The 17,424-nt window shown below is 40.6% G+C and overlaps 1 protein-coding gene across 1 annotated transcript; it reads right to left on the bottom strand.

Moving 5' to 3' along the window:
- Positions 1 to 806: 806 nt before the first annotated feature.
- On the bottom strand, positions 807 to 16,530 carry LOC137188527 (transcription factor E2-alpha-like). Its single transcript, XM_067598175.1, has 9 exons — positions 16,144 to 16,530; positions 13,070 to 13,166; positions 10,891 to 10,963; positions 5,484 to 5,557; positions 4,697 to 4,811; positions 4,175 to 4,215; positions 3,815 to 3,947; positions 3,312 to 3,358; positions 807 to 899 (listed from the first exon to the last, which is right to left on the bottom strand). The coding sequence occupies exons 2-9, from the start codon at positions 13,142 to 13,144 to the stop codon at positions 807 to 809; spliced, it is 651 nt and encodes a 216-aa protein (XP_067454276.1). The 5' UTR covers positions 13,145 to 13,166; positions 16,144 to 16,530.
- Positions 16,531 to 17,424: the final 894 nt, after the last annotated feature.

Below are 17,424 nucleotides of genomic sequence, written 5' to 3'. Positions count from 1 at the left end.
GGCCCTGATGATTTATGAAATGGGTAGAGAGATAAGGGGTGTTGAGGGGGGACAGGAGAAGGTAATCTAAATGACTTAAACAAAGCTTGATATGGCCAGGGGAGTGTGAAGGAAACAGGGGATTTAAAATGATCACGGTTAATTCAGGGGAAAACATGACGGAGATGGCTTCATTTAACAATAGGCTTTGAGTTGTTCTTTCACGGGGAACAATGTCGAGTGAATCCTGCTGCTCTAGATGGGAACAGAGAACTACACAATGACTGGTGCTGCTGGATAATTGTATTCTCAGGAAGAAAGGGGATTTCTAGGGTAAAATCCTCAACTAATAGGGGTTTAATGTAATTCAGGTTATGACCGTGTAAAGGTCTCTACACTAGAAAAACATGGGTTGTGGCGAGGGGTGGGGAGTAGATGAAGATTAACATCAAACTAACCTCAAAGCACTTTATTCAACCACAAAGGTTTGTGTGGTTAGTCTACTGGACAACTAGGGGGCAGAAGATAAGTTCCTCCATGTTGTTTGATTGTTGCAGATGAGACGAGGTGAAGGTTCACGGGGTTAGGGCAAGGATCTTGTGTACAGGTATCAGTGGGTCACAGTGGGCAGGCTCTCGAGGGCAAATCAAAAATGGCCGGTACAGTGACAGTGTTCACTAATTTACAACGTGCAAGTAATAAAAGTAGATGAAAAAAAGAGGATATCAAAGGGGTGGTGAAGAGAAGCAGGAAGGGAGGGAGTGTGGGAGGGAGGAAAGACCACAGGATCATCATCGGCAGTCATTAATCTGGGCTCAGACACGGGGCTAAGAGGCCTCGCAAGCACCGCGCCTCACAACTGGGTCACTCACAGGGGGAGGCCCACCCAGGCCATCATGTGGTGAAGTGTAGGCGGAGGGCTGGGTGAAGTGGGGGAGGGGGGTTCACACACAGACATCTCATCGTTCGCACTAAAACCACGCGGCCATCGTTCACACTGCGGGAAATGACTGAGGTTCAGACAGCGAAAAAGTGGGGGCCTCGGCCAGACAGAGTGTTCACACTCAATCTCTGTGATGTAGTCACCAAGGCTAATACTGTCTACATGCTGAGGTTGCAGCAGCTACTTCAACACGCCAGCACCCACAGGTGCAGGACAGCACCGGGGTCAGATAAAGAATAAACACATTTTTTCATTTCTTGAACTAGCAAGAAATCAAGGAGTGGGCTGCAGTGAGTTCACCAGGTCCAGTTCTGATCCGTCTCCTATACTGACTATTAGTGGATCTGATATGCACTCACTTAATCAATGCAGTCGGCTACAATGGTTGGTTGCATGTGTAGCAACTTTATCTCAAACGGAGATAAGAGTCAGAAAGCAACACTATTTACGCTTGACTTCAACTCCTGCCAGATTACGCATCCATGGCTCTGCAATTTGGACCTAGTCAGCCATATAAAGCCTTTGAATTTACTTCATCCATGCGTTGAAAAAACATTATCATAGGCACGACCTTTTTCATTTAACTTTTGTCATCACAAAGTGTGCAACATTTATTAAGATGATGAATTCGAGGGGAAAATACAGCATTAATGTGCAGGTATTTCACCCACTAAAGCTAATATTTTCTTTTACTTTGACAACATAAAATCCACAACCAGATTTCAAAATCTACAAAAAATAATAACAAGAACAACAAAAAAAAACAAAACACTGCTGTTGTACTTCTTCAAGGTGTCGTACTCAAACAAAGATGCCACAAGTGTGGTGATGCAAGATTCCATATCCAGTTTATCTTTTAGGTGACTCTTGTCATCTGAGAACTACAGTAGCGTGAGGACTGGGTTACAGAAAATGTTTATGCAATGGCAATATTTCATCTTGATGATCCAGTGGCAGCTCAAGCAACAAGACTGGGCTCTAACAGCAACAGTAACACCTGAAACTATCAAGCAGGGTCCTCCTGACTTCTGAAACATAATATGTGTTATCATAAAAGAGCAATGCAGCAAGTCAGGACCATCACAGAGCTCGTTAAGAGGAAAATATTAAGCTGAGCTACTGTTGTGTTGACAATGTAACATGTTATTCAAACTGAGCAAACGACCTGAGTCATTTATGATGTACAGTAGCTGAAACTGTATGCAGGGATTAAAGTGAGAAAAGATTTGTGAGCCTGAAAAGTTGTCCAGGAGGAAATGTGTACAATGTATTGAATTAAATATTTCATGAATTTGAAACTGCTCTGTGCCTGAGAACTTTAACCCTTGTGTATGGAAGGAGTGGCTGGTATTCACCACACACGACTCAAATTTTGCCAATGGAAATGATCTATAAAAAGGGAATGATGTGGGCAACAGCAGCCTGATTTTGTCATTTGTCATGCCACTTTAACAGTGAGATTCATTCAGTATGTATTCAAACATGTAAACGTGACTAGTGTTTCCAGCTATGTGCGGTTGCCATCATCCACAAGCAAGCTGCATCAGCTGCTGGGAATTCTGGGCCCACTGACAAAATGTGACACTTGGTTCAGTAAATCAGAGCACTATATGACACTTCATACTGCTTGGGGGTTTGATAGCACTCTGTTGAATCCATTATTAAATCCACATAATAAATTGAAAACTATTTAGGTTTGGCTTTCTATAATTTTTAGGAACAGAAGTTACAAATATCTCTATATTTAGGAACCAAAACTCCAAGACTGACACTCAAAGAAGTGAAACTTTTTCCAGAGAGATTAAATATTTGTTGTATAATCAAGCAACATCCTGAATGGTATGTACATTATTCTTTTCTGATAAAAAAGAGAGGGGATAAAAGATTCAATAAGACATTGGTAGATCCACGTATTATATTCACCAAAGTTGAACTGGATCCATAACGGAAGCAGTTATTAGAACTCAACCTACTCGGACCCTTCATGCATTACGCTGCCTTAAACATCTGTACCTTCATTCCCCAACATTCCTACAAAACATATAATCCAAACTGGGCCACAGAAGGCAAGTTACCAGACTTGACAAAGTATCTCGAAATCCTATAAAATTGCACGTCTACATGACAACCAGACCCTGAACACCACTTGAAACCACTTGAGTGTAGTGTGGAGACAACCACGGTGATGATGTTTATTGGGGCCTGAGTTGCCTGACTGTCAGCTCACTGAGGGTCTTTACCCCTGTCTGTCACAGAGCTGCTCAAGCAGAGTGGGGAAAGCAGTGTATGTGAGAGTGTCTATGTGAAGCAAGTGTGTGTAGTAAAAGAGAGAGAGAGAGAGAGGGAGGAAAAGGACTGGCTGTGAAGGCGAGCAGAAATAAGCTCTCACCGAGGACGGCAGGCCAGGGGGTTTCCGAATCTTCTTTGGCTGGGTGTCTACGTTCAGGCAGGCAGAGACATAGAGAAAAGGTGAAAGAGAGACAAAAACACAAATAAGGGCTTGGCAATGATAGATTTGCAAATGTTATATCAGTTCAGGTGAAGTATCTTAATGTTCCTGCTCCAATGTTAACTGCAGAACAGAAAACACTGAATGCAATGCAGCATGTGTATGACAGCGTGTGTGTGCATGTCTGTCAGTGTGAATGAAATGTTGCTGTGCATTCATCTGTATATGGTGTTGTTTTGAACTGATTTTTCAAATGTAGACAAAAATAATACAAAAAAGAAAGAGATAATGATTGTAAATGGGAAAAACAATTGACCAAAAAAAAGATTACACAGAAATAAGAAAAGAAAATAACAAAGAAACGAAGAAAAGAAAAAAGAGAAAAAAAAGAAATTACTGGCCTTCTCCATCACACGCCTCACGCCTTTGTCTAGTTATCTTACCTATGCCTCCATCGGGCGGCCTTCTTCTGGGGTTGTTGGGGTATGATGGGTAAAACTGGGAGCCAGACTTCAGGCCAGAGGGGGACATGGCATCTGGGCTGGGCATCGCTATTTCACTGGGCAGAAAGCCAGGCTAGGAGAAGACAGAGACAAGGTTTTACTAATAATACATAAAAGGGCGTGGGGGGCACAAACAGCTTCTCTTTAAGGAAATGAAGACCGTTAATTCAAAGTGTTTACCATGAAAAGAGAAGTGAGAGAACAGGGCTTCCTTTATACTGACACATATTAATTTTTCTCTCACACACATATATATGACCTTACAGTAAGATGCAAGAAATATGCCTAATGACAACATACCTGGCTTCCAAAGGGAGGGTATGGTGGCCTCTCATTTTTACCTGCAAGATGAAATGATGATTGTTTGAACATCAATGCGAGTGAAACCCTGATGTGTACACTCATGTAAGAGACAACGATTTGTGCTAAAACAAATGAAAAAGTAGGTTTTCTAAAGTACAAGAAGTCCAGAGATGCCCTCCCCTTTTTCGGTACGCTAAGCTGCATAAAGCCGCCTGCCAGACAAAACCCTAGGGAAGGTTTCTGCTTCAGCGCCCTAACATCCCCAACACTCAACGAATGAACACAGGCGCACACACGCACATATATGCATGTAGGCACACATGCACATTTTGCCACCCAGTAAACAATTTTGTGGTCATAACAAAGTATGAAGAATTGGCCATTATCATCAATGTAATAAGTTTAAAATTGGAATATGACAAGGAATGATTTCCTCTGGCGCTAAGATGTAGATTTACTAATTTTACCCACTCGTTCCATTAAAGTGCTAAAACATTTCATCAAGCCACTTGTCATCACACTTGTTAAATTTTTTTAAAGAAAGCCAAAAAAGGAACATACCTGTGATCCCTGAACTAATGAACGGAGAGGACAAGCCTTCATGCTCACTGTAGTGGGATCCTTCTCCGTAGCTCTGTAGACACACACACACACACAAAAAAAAAAATATATAAAAAAAAAAGGTGAAGAAAAATGTTTAGAAAGAACATGAAAGCTCCAACTTTGGACAAACACACTCACAGACCTAAATGATAACCACTCTTCAAGGCCATCCCCATCTTATTAGCACACCTATATGGCTTAGCGGTTACCCTCCCTCTGCTTTTCTGTCTAACTAACAGGATCCATGCCAAACAAATCTGCATCAGCTCGGGGGATTCAAACCGACTTTCTTAATTATCAACTTGTGGTAATCAAAGCCTGCTGCATCTATTTCACCCCCTGTTCCTTGTATTTACACGGAGTTGTGCCAAGACAGTTACGGCGGATGTGAAGATGCAATTACCGGTGGGCTTCCACAGAGGTTCTGGGCTACCACAGAGCTTGCCAATTGAGGATTCTGAGCCAAGGTTATTTGGTAGAAAGTAAAACTACCACTTCAAATCAAACATGGCACAAGGCATGAAAAAGCACTAAGCTGTTGTGGTGGTTGGGGAAGTGGGTGTGTGTGTGTTCATCTATAGCGAAGTGATTAAGTGAATATGTGTGAGTGTGTGACAATATTGTGGCATCTGGTCTTAATGCTTAAGATCTCCAAACTTAAAATCATGTGTGACTAGAGAGTGTATGTGCATTTAGATCTTACCCGTCCTTGGCTGAAAGAGGGGCTGTTCTGTTCTGCCGAGCCCCAGGACCCAGAGCCGCTGCGCTCATCTATTGCTAAAAAAGACATATTGTTAAAATTGACAGGTAGGAGGACCAGCAAGTTATTCTAAGGTACAGATAAGAATAAAAGCAGGTTGGATAAATGCTGTGAAAGAATGTTAGCAATCCCCAAATGAGAGTACATTATTATTACCCTACGTGTCACTGCAGATATGTAGAAACGCCTTGATGCTGCAATAACATCAAGGGAACGTGTCACCACGTCCTACTCTAAACGTCCAATGTCTTTAAGTGGCCACAATGGGCTTGCACAAGCCAGGAGAGAGAACATCACTATTGATCAAACATGCTGCTGTCGCATACAAGAAGTAATGCAATGTTAAATATTTCTGGAAAAAAAAACTATAGGAAATGCTCAGTGTAGCCATTAGTGTTCATTACGGTCACTGAACAGCAGAAAATTAACCATTCACATCCCTAATGTAATCCAAGAGGATAAAATGTCATCTGAACCACATTTAAATTCCACTCAGTGAGATGGACACATGTAACACATAAAATGACACAAATGACAAATACATAGAGCCAAAACAGGAACCACTGTATTTTAGGTAAAGAAAGAACTGATGTGTGGCACAAAGGAAAAACACAGCCAAAGGACTGGTGGAGCAGAAAACTCCAAAATACCCCCATCATCCCCTTCTCCCTGTCTTATGCACTAATGCTATCCAGGCTCTCTGGAGACACAAGGCTTAATTGCATGCTGATTTGCATAATTGTGCATATTAATGTGGTTTCCTTATGAATATTCATATTTCGTCTTTGATTTTTGCCTAATTAAAAAAATGTGTGTGAGAAAGCAAAAGAGTGAGTGAGCGGGTGGAAGGAGAAAGCAAGGGGACGAGAGCGAGAGAGACAGAGAGAGAAAGAGAGAGAAAGAGAGAGAAAGAGAGAGAAAGAGCAAGGAACACGTGGGAAGGCAGAGTGAGAGGGGTCTGGGCGAGATCAGCAGCCTGGCTGACGAGTGAGAATGAGTGATGAGACTAACAGAGCGGTGCAAGCACCTACACACGCTGCGACAGCCGTGATCTATGGAGCTGATGCCAGTGGCATGGAGAATCAGGCAAGCAGGGAGGAGAGGGGACCTCAAAAGATCAGCCTCGCTCACTATCAGATCGGCCCTGCTGAAAGGCCACAATGCTAATAAAGCACTGCGCCACCGTCAACCATGTCCAATGGCACAGGACACTGGTGACGGGCTCTCTGCTAAATAACGATGACACTTTGTATGAAGACACTTCAGCCAAAGCTTGGTACCAGGCGAGGTAATACCGAATTAGCAAGATAAAAGTCCACAGAGGACATACAAGACATCTGCATCTACCCCAACGATGAATTAAAGTATAACTCAAGATACATCTAGCTTCATCCAGAATTGCTAGTAGACCCCAAGTATTTTGACATGTACGCGGTTGAAAATTTAGTAGGTTAGCCACATAATTACATATTTTAATCACTGTCAACAATAACCTGCTCTGAGTGGGTCTACTATGCCAACAAGTTAAGTTAAGAGAGTGACTTCATAATCTTCACAGCTATTTTCAATACACCACTCATTCGCCTATGAAGCCTCCATTTGGCCAGCGGGGGTGCAGAGGATAGAGTGAAAGCATGGCTGTGCAGGAGAAGTCTGACAACATTGTTTCACACTTACTGGAGTAATTAACTCGGAGGCAATTAAAACAAGGTGGAGAGCTGCTGAGGTGACACTGACGCTCAGCCAGCCTAGGAGAGCCCGACTATGCCAGAAGAGAGATCTTTCTATTGTTGTTGTTAATCTCTTGTCATGTGTAATATCAAATTGATTGTCGCCACAGGCAATCAAAATAAATAGTATAATGCAAAATAGTCTTTAAAATAACATGCAAAGCCTCACCTAAAAACAATTAAAACACATTTTTGGATGGTAAAACAATTGTGGCCACACAGGTTTATACAATTGAGATGGTATTTGGATTCTGGGTATGTTACTATGTTGGTTGCTAAGTTTTAAAGTCTAATTATATGAACAAGATATGTAACATTTAAAGTGGGTCAGCAATGTATTCCTAAATCAATTATTTTGGCCGGTAAAAATATTTTTAGCTCTTCCGTTTTAAACAAACCCTTTGACTGTGACCTAAAAAGTTTGCTCAGAACACTTCAGAATCTGCATTCTCAATGAAATTTTAAAGGACAAACACAGATGTGCTAAATCTTGACTTTATTTCATCCTTATTTCATCACTTCTTTCCATCTTGGACCATTAATTTTTCCTGTTGCATAGTAATGTTATTATCCAAAACATACTAAAATTACACAAACAAAAAAAAAACAAAAAAAAAAAAAAACGCTTTCACACCACATCATCTTAATGTCTTTTAAATAGCTACAATTGATCATCAGGACATTTCAATTGCAACAGTCAATGTGATGCTTTCTGTATGTAGCAGTTCTAACACATACTTTGTGTTCAAATGAATGAGAGGGCTGCGTTTCTTCACATATGGCTAATGTCAGTCTGATCGTGGTTTAATGTTTCTTAGCAAAGTTACATAAAGAGCTGAAGAGTGAAGTTAACTAATGAACTTTTGAACAGTCAATTGACATTGACAACTTAATAGGTAAATAATAGTAGTACCTGAAACCTTATTCTTCTTTAATTAAGAATGAACAGATTTTTTAAAGACTTAGGGCTGGCATGATATCAAGTTCTCTGGACGTATATAACATCCATCCAGATTTTGGCATGGCTAGTGTAAATGTACTTCCAGTGAAAGTCACATGGCAAGACAAATACTGACTCAGAACCAGAGCCCAAAAAAAAATTATTTTCTGAGCCACAAAGCCTTCTCACGGCTGCAGGCTCTGCAAACATCTAATTTAGTTGAAAAAGGAAGCCACTCTCCTTTGAGATTTCCTCATTCTGGGTGCTTAGAAAACATAATACTGCAGGCGTGTGCAGGTATACAACCAAGAGTGCAAAAGTCAAAAACATAGCTAGTAAGCTAGCCACCGAGGAGAGCACATGTGTGAATTCACAATGTTGTTTGTTGTGATCTAAAGGAAGCGAGCCTGTCGCGTCCCGTGTATTTGTGTGTGTGAAGGGGGATGGAGACGTTGCCAGCAGCTGCAGAGGTGACAGAGGGGACGCCTGCCTGAAGGCTTGTGGGCTTGGCCAGCTCCCACCACACACCGTCACACTCTGCCTCCCCTACTTCTCAAACATCCCACACTTCTTGCCAATCCTCTCCTCTTTCCTCTCCCCGACACACCCTTCCCCACACACACAAACACACACACACACACACACACACACACATACACACTCTGGCCACTGAGGAAGGGAGAGGGACGCCTAATGCAATTAGCACCCCTCTGAGCACTTTTGTGTTGATGAATAGAGGTGGTCTGGTGGGCCACTAGGCTGCTCGCTGCCGTTCCCGCGCTGCTGGGTCCCTGAATATACAAGCCGCCTAAGTGACGTCAGAGATGGACATTGTTCTTTAATGGTCATCATTTCTATAATAAATAGATTTCCTGGCCTGTAGCCATACAGCATTTTGGAATAACAAGCAATCTTTGGGGTCGAGTTTCAAAACGGGGGGGCATGTCCTGGTGACAAATGCAGCCATAACATTTGAAAAATCATGTACGCCCAATATAAGCCTCCAAATTACCTCCCTACATAGACAGACTGTATCCTTTGTACTATATATGTTAAAACATGAAACAATTCTATGAGAAACTCCTGGGCTAAAATTTAAAGATGTTAGCATTTTGGCTCTCACGTGTTATTAGAAGGTACCTGCAGATCTCCCAAAGTTCAATGTGACAGCTTGAAGTATCGCATTAAAATGGGTGTCAATGACCAAGGGCCACACTTTAGGACATGAGGAGGGGGGAAGGAATTAACTCCTCACTGCTTAGTAATTGCCTGCTGTAATAGAAACAAACAGAATCCTGCCTTCCACAGGATGATCCCTCTATTCAACAAGCTCTCTCTTCCACTCTGGCCACTCACTGCATGCTGGGCTAGTTTAAGAGGCTGCGAGCTGGGGGTGAGGGACATTGTCTCGGACTCAAGCCATTTCCTGCAGATCAGTGGGGGTAAGAGCCCTGTGCCGTGTTGGGGGAGGAGTGTTTTACACTTCAGGGTGGGGGAGTCGTTTCAAGTCCATAAGCCCCCTTTTTTGCCTTTGTTCCTCAGTGGCCAAGTTCTCACTCTGGGGAACACTGGGGAGTGTGACTCGATTTCACACGCCAGGTTGGCAGGGTGACAAAGGAACGAAAGTAACACGACTTACTAATAACATTCAGGAAGAGAAAAAAGCTCACTCAAAGACTTCAGGTGCTTGAGGGGGTTAACTGGCTGCTCGTTTGCACTTAAAAATAGAGAAATAAAGACTATCGAAGGAAATGAAAAAGAAACTGATCAAACAGATGTTTAAATTGAACTTGTACAGACAAATTAAATCTGCAAACAGTTTTAATTCTTCATACAAAGAACATCCTGTGTCCAGTAAGATCTAAGCTACAGTCCATTTTCTTTAAGAAGTGTTGTCACATTTCAGACCGCTAATGGGCCTCAAGCTGTAGTCTAAATGAATATGTTTTATCTGTATGAATAAGAATCTGTGGAACAACACCAACAGGCAAGCTGCTAACCAGAACTTTTTAAAATTGTTAAAACACTACTCAACCCACCAAAAATAGTAAAATAAGCAAATACATACACAACCCGGGACAAAAACATTCACTTTTCTCCTTTGGTATAATGAAAAGTGTTCAAAACAAGGCCAGTGGATTATCCAGAGTAACCTAGATGTTGTTTATGGAATCTTTCATATGTATATTTTTAAAGCTCTGAGCAACACAAAAGAAATTCATGTCTACTGTGCCTACTAAGGCGATAGAAGAGATCTCAGAACCTTAATAGAAACTATCTGCTTCAGTGGATACTACAAGGGTTATATGGGAAAATGTTTGTGTTGTTCTTTTGTGTGTGTGTGTGTGTGTGTGTGTGTGTGTGTGTGAGAGAGAGAGAGAGATTTGGATGAACTGACTTCTTCACTATTACCTATAAATTATAAAGATATGTTGATTTGTAGTACGTTTTTGTATTAAATGTGACTGCTAAAGATCACAGAAGTCTTTATAAAATTACTATATTGTTGCTTTGCAAAAAACATACATGCAGCCACAGAAATGTCTTAAATTGAAAAAATATATTGACACAATGAGTAAGTTAAACATCAACAAAACAATACATAAATAAAAAACATTTTCAGTGCATGGCACCACTTTGATATTTAGTGTAGGTTTGTGCATTGAGCTTAAAAGCTTACCTGATCCACTGAACTGACTGCTGGCGAGTGTCATTGTCCTGTTCTTCCCATTGGCTACTGGAGGCGCGAACATCTACAAGACAAAGGAGGAAAGATACCGTAACTAACAAAAGCAAAGGATGGCACACTTCACACATCCTATTTCCACTAATAAATGACATCACATACACTTGTCGTTCAGTTGTTGTGTGTGTTTTCTTTCACCTCGTGGCCTTTCAATTTTCGATCAGTCTAACATAAGATATAAGCTATTTCAAAAACATAATTCCACCACTGACAAGACAACTTCCAGTAAAACTAGTAGTTCACATAAAACTAGTAAATACTATCAGGTTATAAGCGATAAATACCATTATTATATCCAAAAACTACAGATATTAAAGTTTTCCAACACAAATAGACGGTATTTTCAAAAGGAAACCTCTCAGACGTATCTCCATATAAAGTCAGTAGCATCAACTTTAACTTGTGAAACACTCTGATGAGGCCATGGTTTTCTCACTGAGCCACTGTGGGCGCCACCATGAAGCTATGGTGTGGTGTAGATATGTGGCATCTTTCAGTGACGTGGTCAAACTCTTCTGTACAAACCAACCATTTTGTAACTAGGGCATGTAACGCAATCTGCCACCACCTTATATTATGAGGTTTTGTTTTTTTTGTTTTTGTTTTTTAAAAACAGGGTAAGTCTACGCAGTCCAACAACCAATTTGGGACACCATTTATGTTTCCGTTACATTTGGTTGCAGAGATCTCAAACGTGTTTAGTTTTGCTTTATTCCGCATCCAATCTAGCATGCATTTCAGTGACTAGCCAGCAAATAAACAAAGAAGAGGATATTTGTTTATTCAATGTTCAACAGTTTCTCACCCAATTATCAATGTCATATTTATACGGAACATCTGCTGATACAAATTGGCAGCTGATCAATCTGAGCATTTCTATCACAAACCCAACTGTCTTAATGAGAACCTCCCACAAACCCCCTTCACAACAGGAGTGTTTGTCTTTTATGGGCAGTTCACGGCATCCTGCGAGTCATTATAATGGAGCTCCACCAACAACATTTATGGCCAACAATGCGTTTTTAAAAATCACTAAAAAATTAAAGCCAGTCCTGTAGTCTCCCAGTGTTACACATCATAAAAAGTCAATGACTCTTACAATGATATTAACACTTCAGTATTAATCAGCTATAGTTTGTCAAAAGAAATGTCATGGAACATTAAGTCTGCTGACAAATATTCATTAGGAGTCACAGTTTGGAATTACCTGTTGTGCCCCATATATAATAATTATCCAGAACCGACAATTTAGCCTTACAAGCTATTCAATCTATTTTGAAGAAGAAAAAGAAGACTAATGCAGCTCCGTTGGGCCTATGAGATGTTTATGTCAGCGTAAATCTCAACAAAAGGCTTCACAACAAAATGAAACACAGGTAAATAAAAGCTGAACCGAATACCTCCATCCACTTTGTACATAATGTCTAGAGAATACCTCTGAAAGCATCTCTGTGAAAATGTCTTCTTAAAATACTAAAAATGTGACAAATATATATCCCAAGAAAAAAAAAATGCTGAAGCTGTGTGCTCAGCCCACTTCATTCATATCACAATATTTCCCCTTCAGATTCTGTTAACAAGACAAAACAGGGGAAAATTTGGTTCTCTCGTTCTTACGCCAAAATTATTTCCTGCAGTTGTTTCTGATTCACCATTTACATTTTTTGTGCCAGTGGATGTCTGTTTATTATAGTAAAGGATCCACTTCTTGTTGTTGTATCTCTGCATCACCTACATAATTGAGTAACCTACATTTAAAACCTGAATTCACTTTCTCCAGTCACCCTGAGGCATAGCTGTATTTTACTTGCCATACTTTGATGTAATCAGCGCTACCTCTGCCCTGCCGAGAATGAATGAAAATATCTCCAGCTGACACAACCTATTGTTAAAAAAAACAATTCAAATTTTCTTTTGCAGAATTTGAAAAATTGAGCTTCCTGAGTTTCTTTCCTCAACCCTTTTTGCCCACTTCTCTCACTGAGACCTCCAGCTGCCCCTCTTCTTACTGGCACCCAAACCTGTATCGCACTCTCTTTAGCTCTTCATCCCAATGCCACCCACCTACTCACTGCCACCCAGAACCACCCAGACTGCTCTCCCACTCTCTTACCGCACTGAAATCCAGGAGGTCGCTGAGTTCCTTGTCAGTTCCCACTGCAGCCATTCTTTGCTGCTGTTCGTTCATACCCTTCAGTCTCTAATAAACCCTATGAGAGAAATTTGCAGATACAGGATTTTAATGGCACTAGCAAGCACAAAGAGAAGTTACATGTAGCTCTTAAAAAACAGGGAGGATGATGGTAATGCATGATTCAAACTACTCTAACTGTGCTATATCACAACCCTTATCTGAACCTGTGTGAGATGGTTTATATTGGCAACTTGCAGGTAGCCCATAAGATACAAATGAAGGGCTATGTCAGCATTTTTCTTTTAAAAAGCATTTTTCTTATTGACTCTGAATCAAATTTGTGTTTGTAATTCAAATTTTCTATTCAATATTAAAATATATATCCGGGCAAGGCAAACATCTTGTACATTTGAGAAGTTAAAATATGAAAATTAGTGATTGCCTATTGAGTTTCTGCCGCCATAAACATAGAGCTCAAATTATTACCACGCTGAAATATGGACCGATGAGGGAAAACAGACAACGTCAGGCTACTTAATGCTATTCACTTTTTAGGCAGGTCTACTTAAAAATCTGGTTTCTGACAGACACTGCCTTCCCATCTAAGCAGTGGAAGAGACACTGCCATGAAGTGATGAATATGCTGCCTTTAGTCAAATCATTACCAAGTAATCACTTTAAAAATTGTCTTTCATTTTACGCAACCCTGGCAAATAACACAACCATATGTCGATCATTGCTACATAAAAGAGAATGTAATACATTTACAATTACAGACATAATTGGGACCATTGTTAGCCCAAGGAAATAGGGGTGAAAGGCAGAGCTAATGACTGTATGCAAACACGTCATTACCAAATTACCATATGTCAACTCAGAAAGAACCTTGTCAAATGACACAGTGGGCATGAATACTGGATTTACCCTGTGTTTTGCATTCCAACGCAAGCCCGAGGCCGCTCTCTGATGCTGAGCGGTGGTTCTACAAACCTCACAGGGAACTAGTGGTAAGGGGAGCGAGTGGAGGAATAGAGGCACTTGGACACCAACAGGTGGTGTGCTTTTACAGCCTCCTTTGTAATACAGCACTAGCATAAATTGATGCAATCAAAAAAGAAAAAAAAAAAAGATGGATGACTTGGAGGAAATGCAAGTTGTAAAATGTAAACTAAAGAAACTCAGGAGATTTTAAATGTATGTCAGGAAATACAAATAGAAATTTAGAACCATTTGAAAGCAAAAACAGAAGTATTACATGTAACAAATAATTTTCTACATGTATGAATATAACACAAGTCACTTCAGGGGAGACAAACATTGCCGTCCAAGTCTAGTGAACTCAGGCGAGTGGAACTAATTTAACCTTGAGACAAGGAAAGGAAGTGAACACACACAACACATCGCCCCAAGTGTAAATAGGCTAGAAACATGTCTGTCATTGCCTTTCCAAACTTTAGGATAAGATGGCCAATGAAGGATAAAATGGGTCATGCACACCACTAAATTAAAAAAAAAACTTTACATTCCCAAATATTATTTAACCATAGAGCTAAATGGAGTAAAGCACATGGAGGGGCTTAATGTAACAAAATGGCATCTTCAGCTACTAGTGGATCAATATTTGAAGCAAGCAGATTAGGGGTCTTTGTCACCCCACACAAGGCAGAGAAGGCAGGTCATTCTCCACAAAAGAGCCTGCACTTCCAGTGAAAACACACCGCTGAGCCAAACAGATGCTTTACACCAAAAAAAACTTAATGTTTAATGAGAGCAAACACGACTCAAAATGTAGGTGCCCCTCTCAGCTTTTGACCAATGGCTTTCAAACATAATAATGGGCCAAATTAAGTTCCTTTTAGCCGTCTAACAAACCTGATTACGGTGTTGACATTGTTTCTTTTTGTAATTTAAATGCACAATTAACTGCACGTGCGTTTCAGCCATTCGTCCTATTAAACGTTAAAATAAAATATAAGTAAGTTGCTATTACATTTGTTTATGGCAAAGCTATTACTACAGGAACAACAAGGGCGGCCACAGAAAAGGCAAATTCAACTGTTGATTCAAATACTGCCCGACAAGAAACTGGTGTAAATCCAGTGCCCAGAAACATTATTATTATTATTATAATGGATCAAACAGTTTATAACAATGACAGTAAACATCTAGGGCACCACAGGATGTAGGCTGTACATTATTTGATCATCTCCGCTAGGCCACATCCAGGACCAAGCTACAGCTGACAACTAAACCCATTCACTATTTATTTTGAACTATGTTGACATCACCCTTTAGGACTAACAAAAAAAAAAAAACATCATGTCCAGTTGTGTCTTCCCAGAGTAAAACAAACAACGTGCAAAAACAAGTGCAACAGCCCTGACCCCCGGAGAATAAAGAGCAAAGCCACCCAAAAACTTCATGCAACAAATACTGAGCTCTTTCTTCCACATATTAGGGTTCAAGTCGTGCATTATGAGGGAGTTGAGTGAAGGGAGACGGTGGGGGTGGGAGCATGAGGAATTTCCTGCCAAATGTGCAATAAAATAAAGTCTAGCTGGTGGCCAGACACTTCCATAAAGGAATGTTTAAAGGGCTACCAAAGGGGGTTTTTATGGAAAGTTTGTTTCTGGCTCTATGGAAAATACATGTAGGCCCCACAACATAAAGTTTAGCTAAAATGCTCACCAACATTACATAACAAAGATTTCATATTTCCACATACTAACCTAGTGCAAGTGGCACAAGACACACACACGGGTGGAAAAACAAAATGAGGCTTGTTTGGCAGCAGCACTAACATTTAACGTTAGTGGAGTCTTTTAGCAGAACAAAGGAGTTAATTTCCTCCTCTCCGTGGTCGATGCGGAGACCATCACACACTTGGCTCGCCACCTCAAACCAGACAAAAAAAACTTACATCCCCCCCGCTTTAACCACACATTCCCGAAAACTTTTCGAAAATTGCAGGCGTCAAAATAGGTGTCAATGGAAACCCATCGAATTCATGCAACTTCCCCCGAAAACATGAAGTGAAAGAAGGTGTTTTTTACCTCTCCTCTCCAAGTGTCTGATATCCAACAGTAAAAAGAAAAGCGGAGACTCGCAAGGGGAAAAACATAAAACTTCAAGAGAATTTCGACCTCAGTGCATGAAACGCATTGGAGCACCGTAGATGTCTTCCTTTTGTCCCGGTAAGCCTGTTTTTCACACAGCGCCCACGTGTTTGCGTCAATGTAACAAAGTCTGTGTGCAAACAAATCTGTTATAGTTACTAATCTCGCGTCTTCCTTTTTTGTTGTTACAACTGAGATGATTTCATTCTTCTCGTAGACATCTTCACCACCTCCGTCCACATTGTCAGACGCAACAACGTATCCCTCCGCACAAAAGTGAGGGCCTCAACGCCAGCGGTGTCCGATTTCAAACGCCTTTGAGAGACGGTTTGTTCTCGCCGAGAAAAAAAATACAATTTCAACGTCTTCCGAAGCCCAAAACGACGGAAAATCCCTTTTCTGGAGCTGGATTTAGTCTACACTGCCTGCAATCCTCAAAATGCAGGGGCGCTACGAGCACTAGGTCGTCCAGCGGAAGGCTATCGTAAGAAAGTTACCTGCGATTACACAGCAGCAGCTTGGCGAGATGGCACGATAAATGCGAAAGAGCTCAGCCAATGGAAGGACGTGTACGGTTGATTGACAGCGACATCAGCCACCGAACGGTTGGAAATACGGTTTCTGCCCGCCTTCTTCTTGACGCTCACTTTCCCTGTGTGCTGAGGGAGGCTGGCTGAGGGGGGCTCCTACATGCCCGCTGACATCATTTTAATTCTGTGGTTGGTGTGTCCGCTTTCTCGTAAAAAAAATAGTAGCTGGCTTTACATTATTTTGTTTTTATTACAATAACAACTTATGTTTTAAATTGTTATTGTAAGTTTTTGTCTTTTTAATGATGCTAATGTAAATTAGCTACGTTATTTTTTCTATATATGACATAGACTAAATGTTTTTTATACATGTTCTAATCTATGGGTTGTTATGAAGGGGTCCTGTTAAGGCTACTTTTTTTACACAGCACTTTCAAGCATTGATATTGAAATTAACATGTTTAAAAATTAAAGATTTTGCCCAGCTGAATATACAAAAAATGCCTGTAATCATGTAACATTACTTCCATTAGGATTAGAACTAGCAATTATTTTTGTTAATGGTTAATCAGTCACTTATTTCCTCAATTAATCGATTAATTGATTGTCATGTGTATATAATATATCAGAGAATAGTGAAACAATTCCCATTATAACTTACCCGAGCTGAGGGGTTCATGTTCAAATT

The sequence above is a fragment of the Thunnus thynnus genome, chromosome 8 (assembly GCF_963924715.1).
Source record: "Thunnus thynnus chromosome 8, fThuThy2.1, whole genome shotgun sequence".
Taxonomy (NCBI): domain Eukaryota; kingdom Metazoa; phylum Chordata; class Actinopteri; order Scombriformes; family Scombridae; genus Thunnus; species Thunnus thynnus.
Note: the sequence above shows the minus strand (reverse complement) of the source record. Positions and strands in the feature narration are given on the sequence as shown.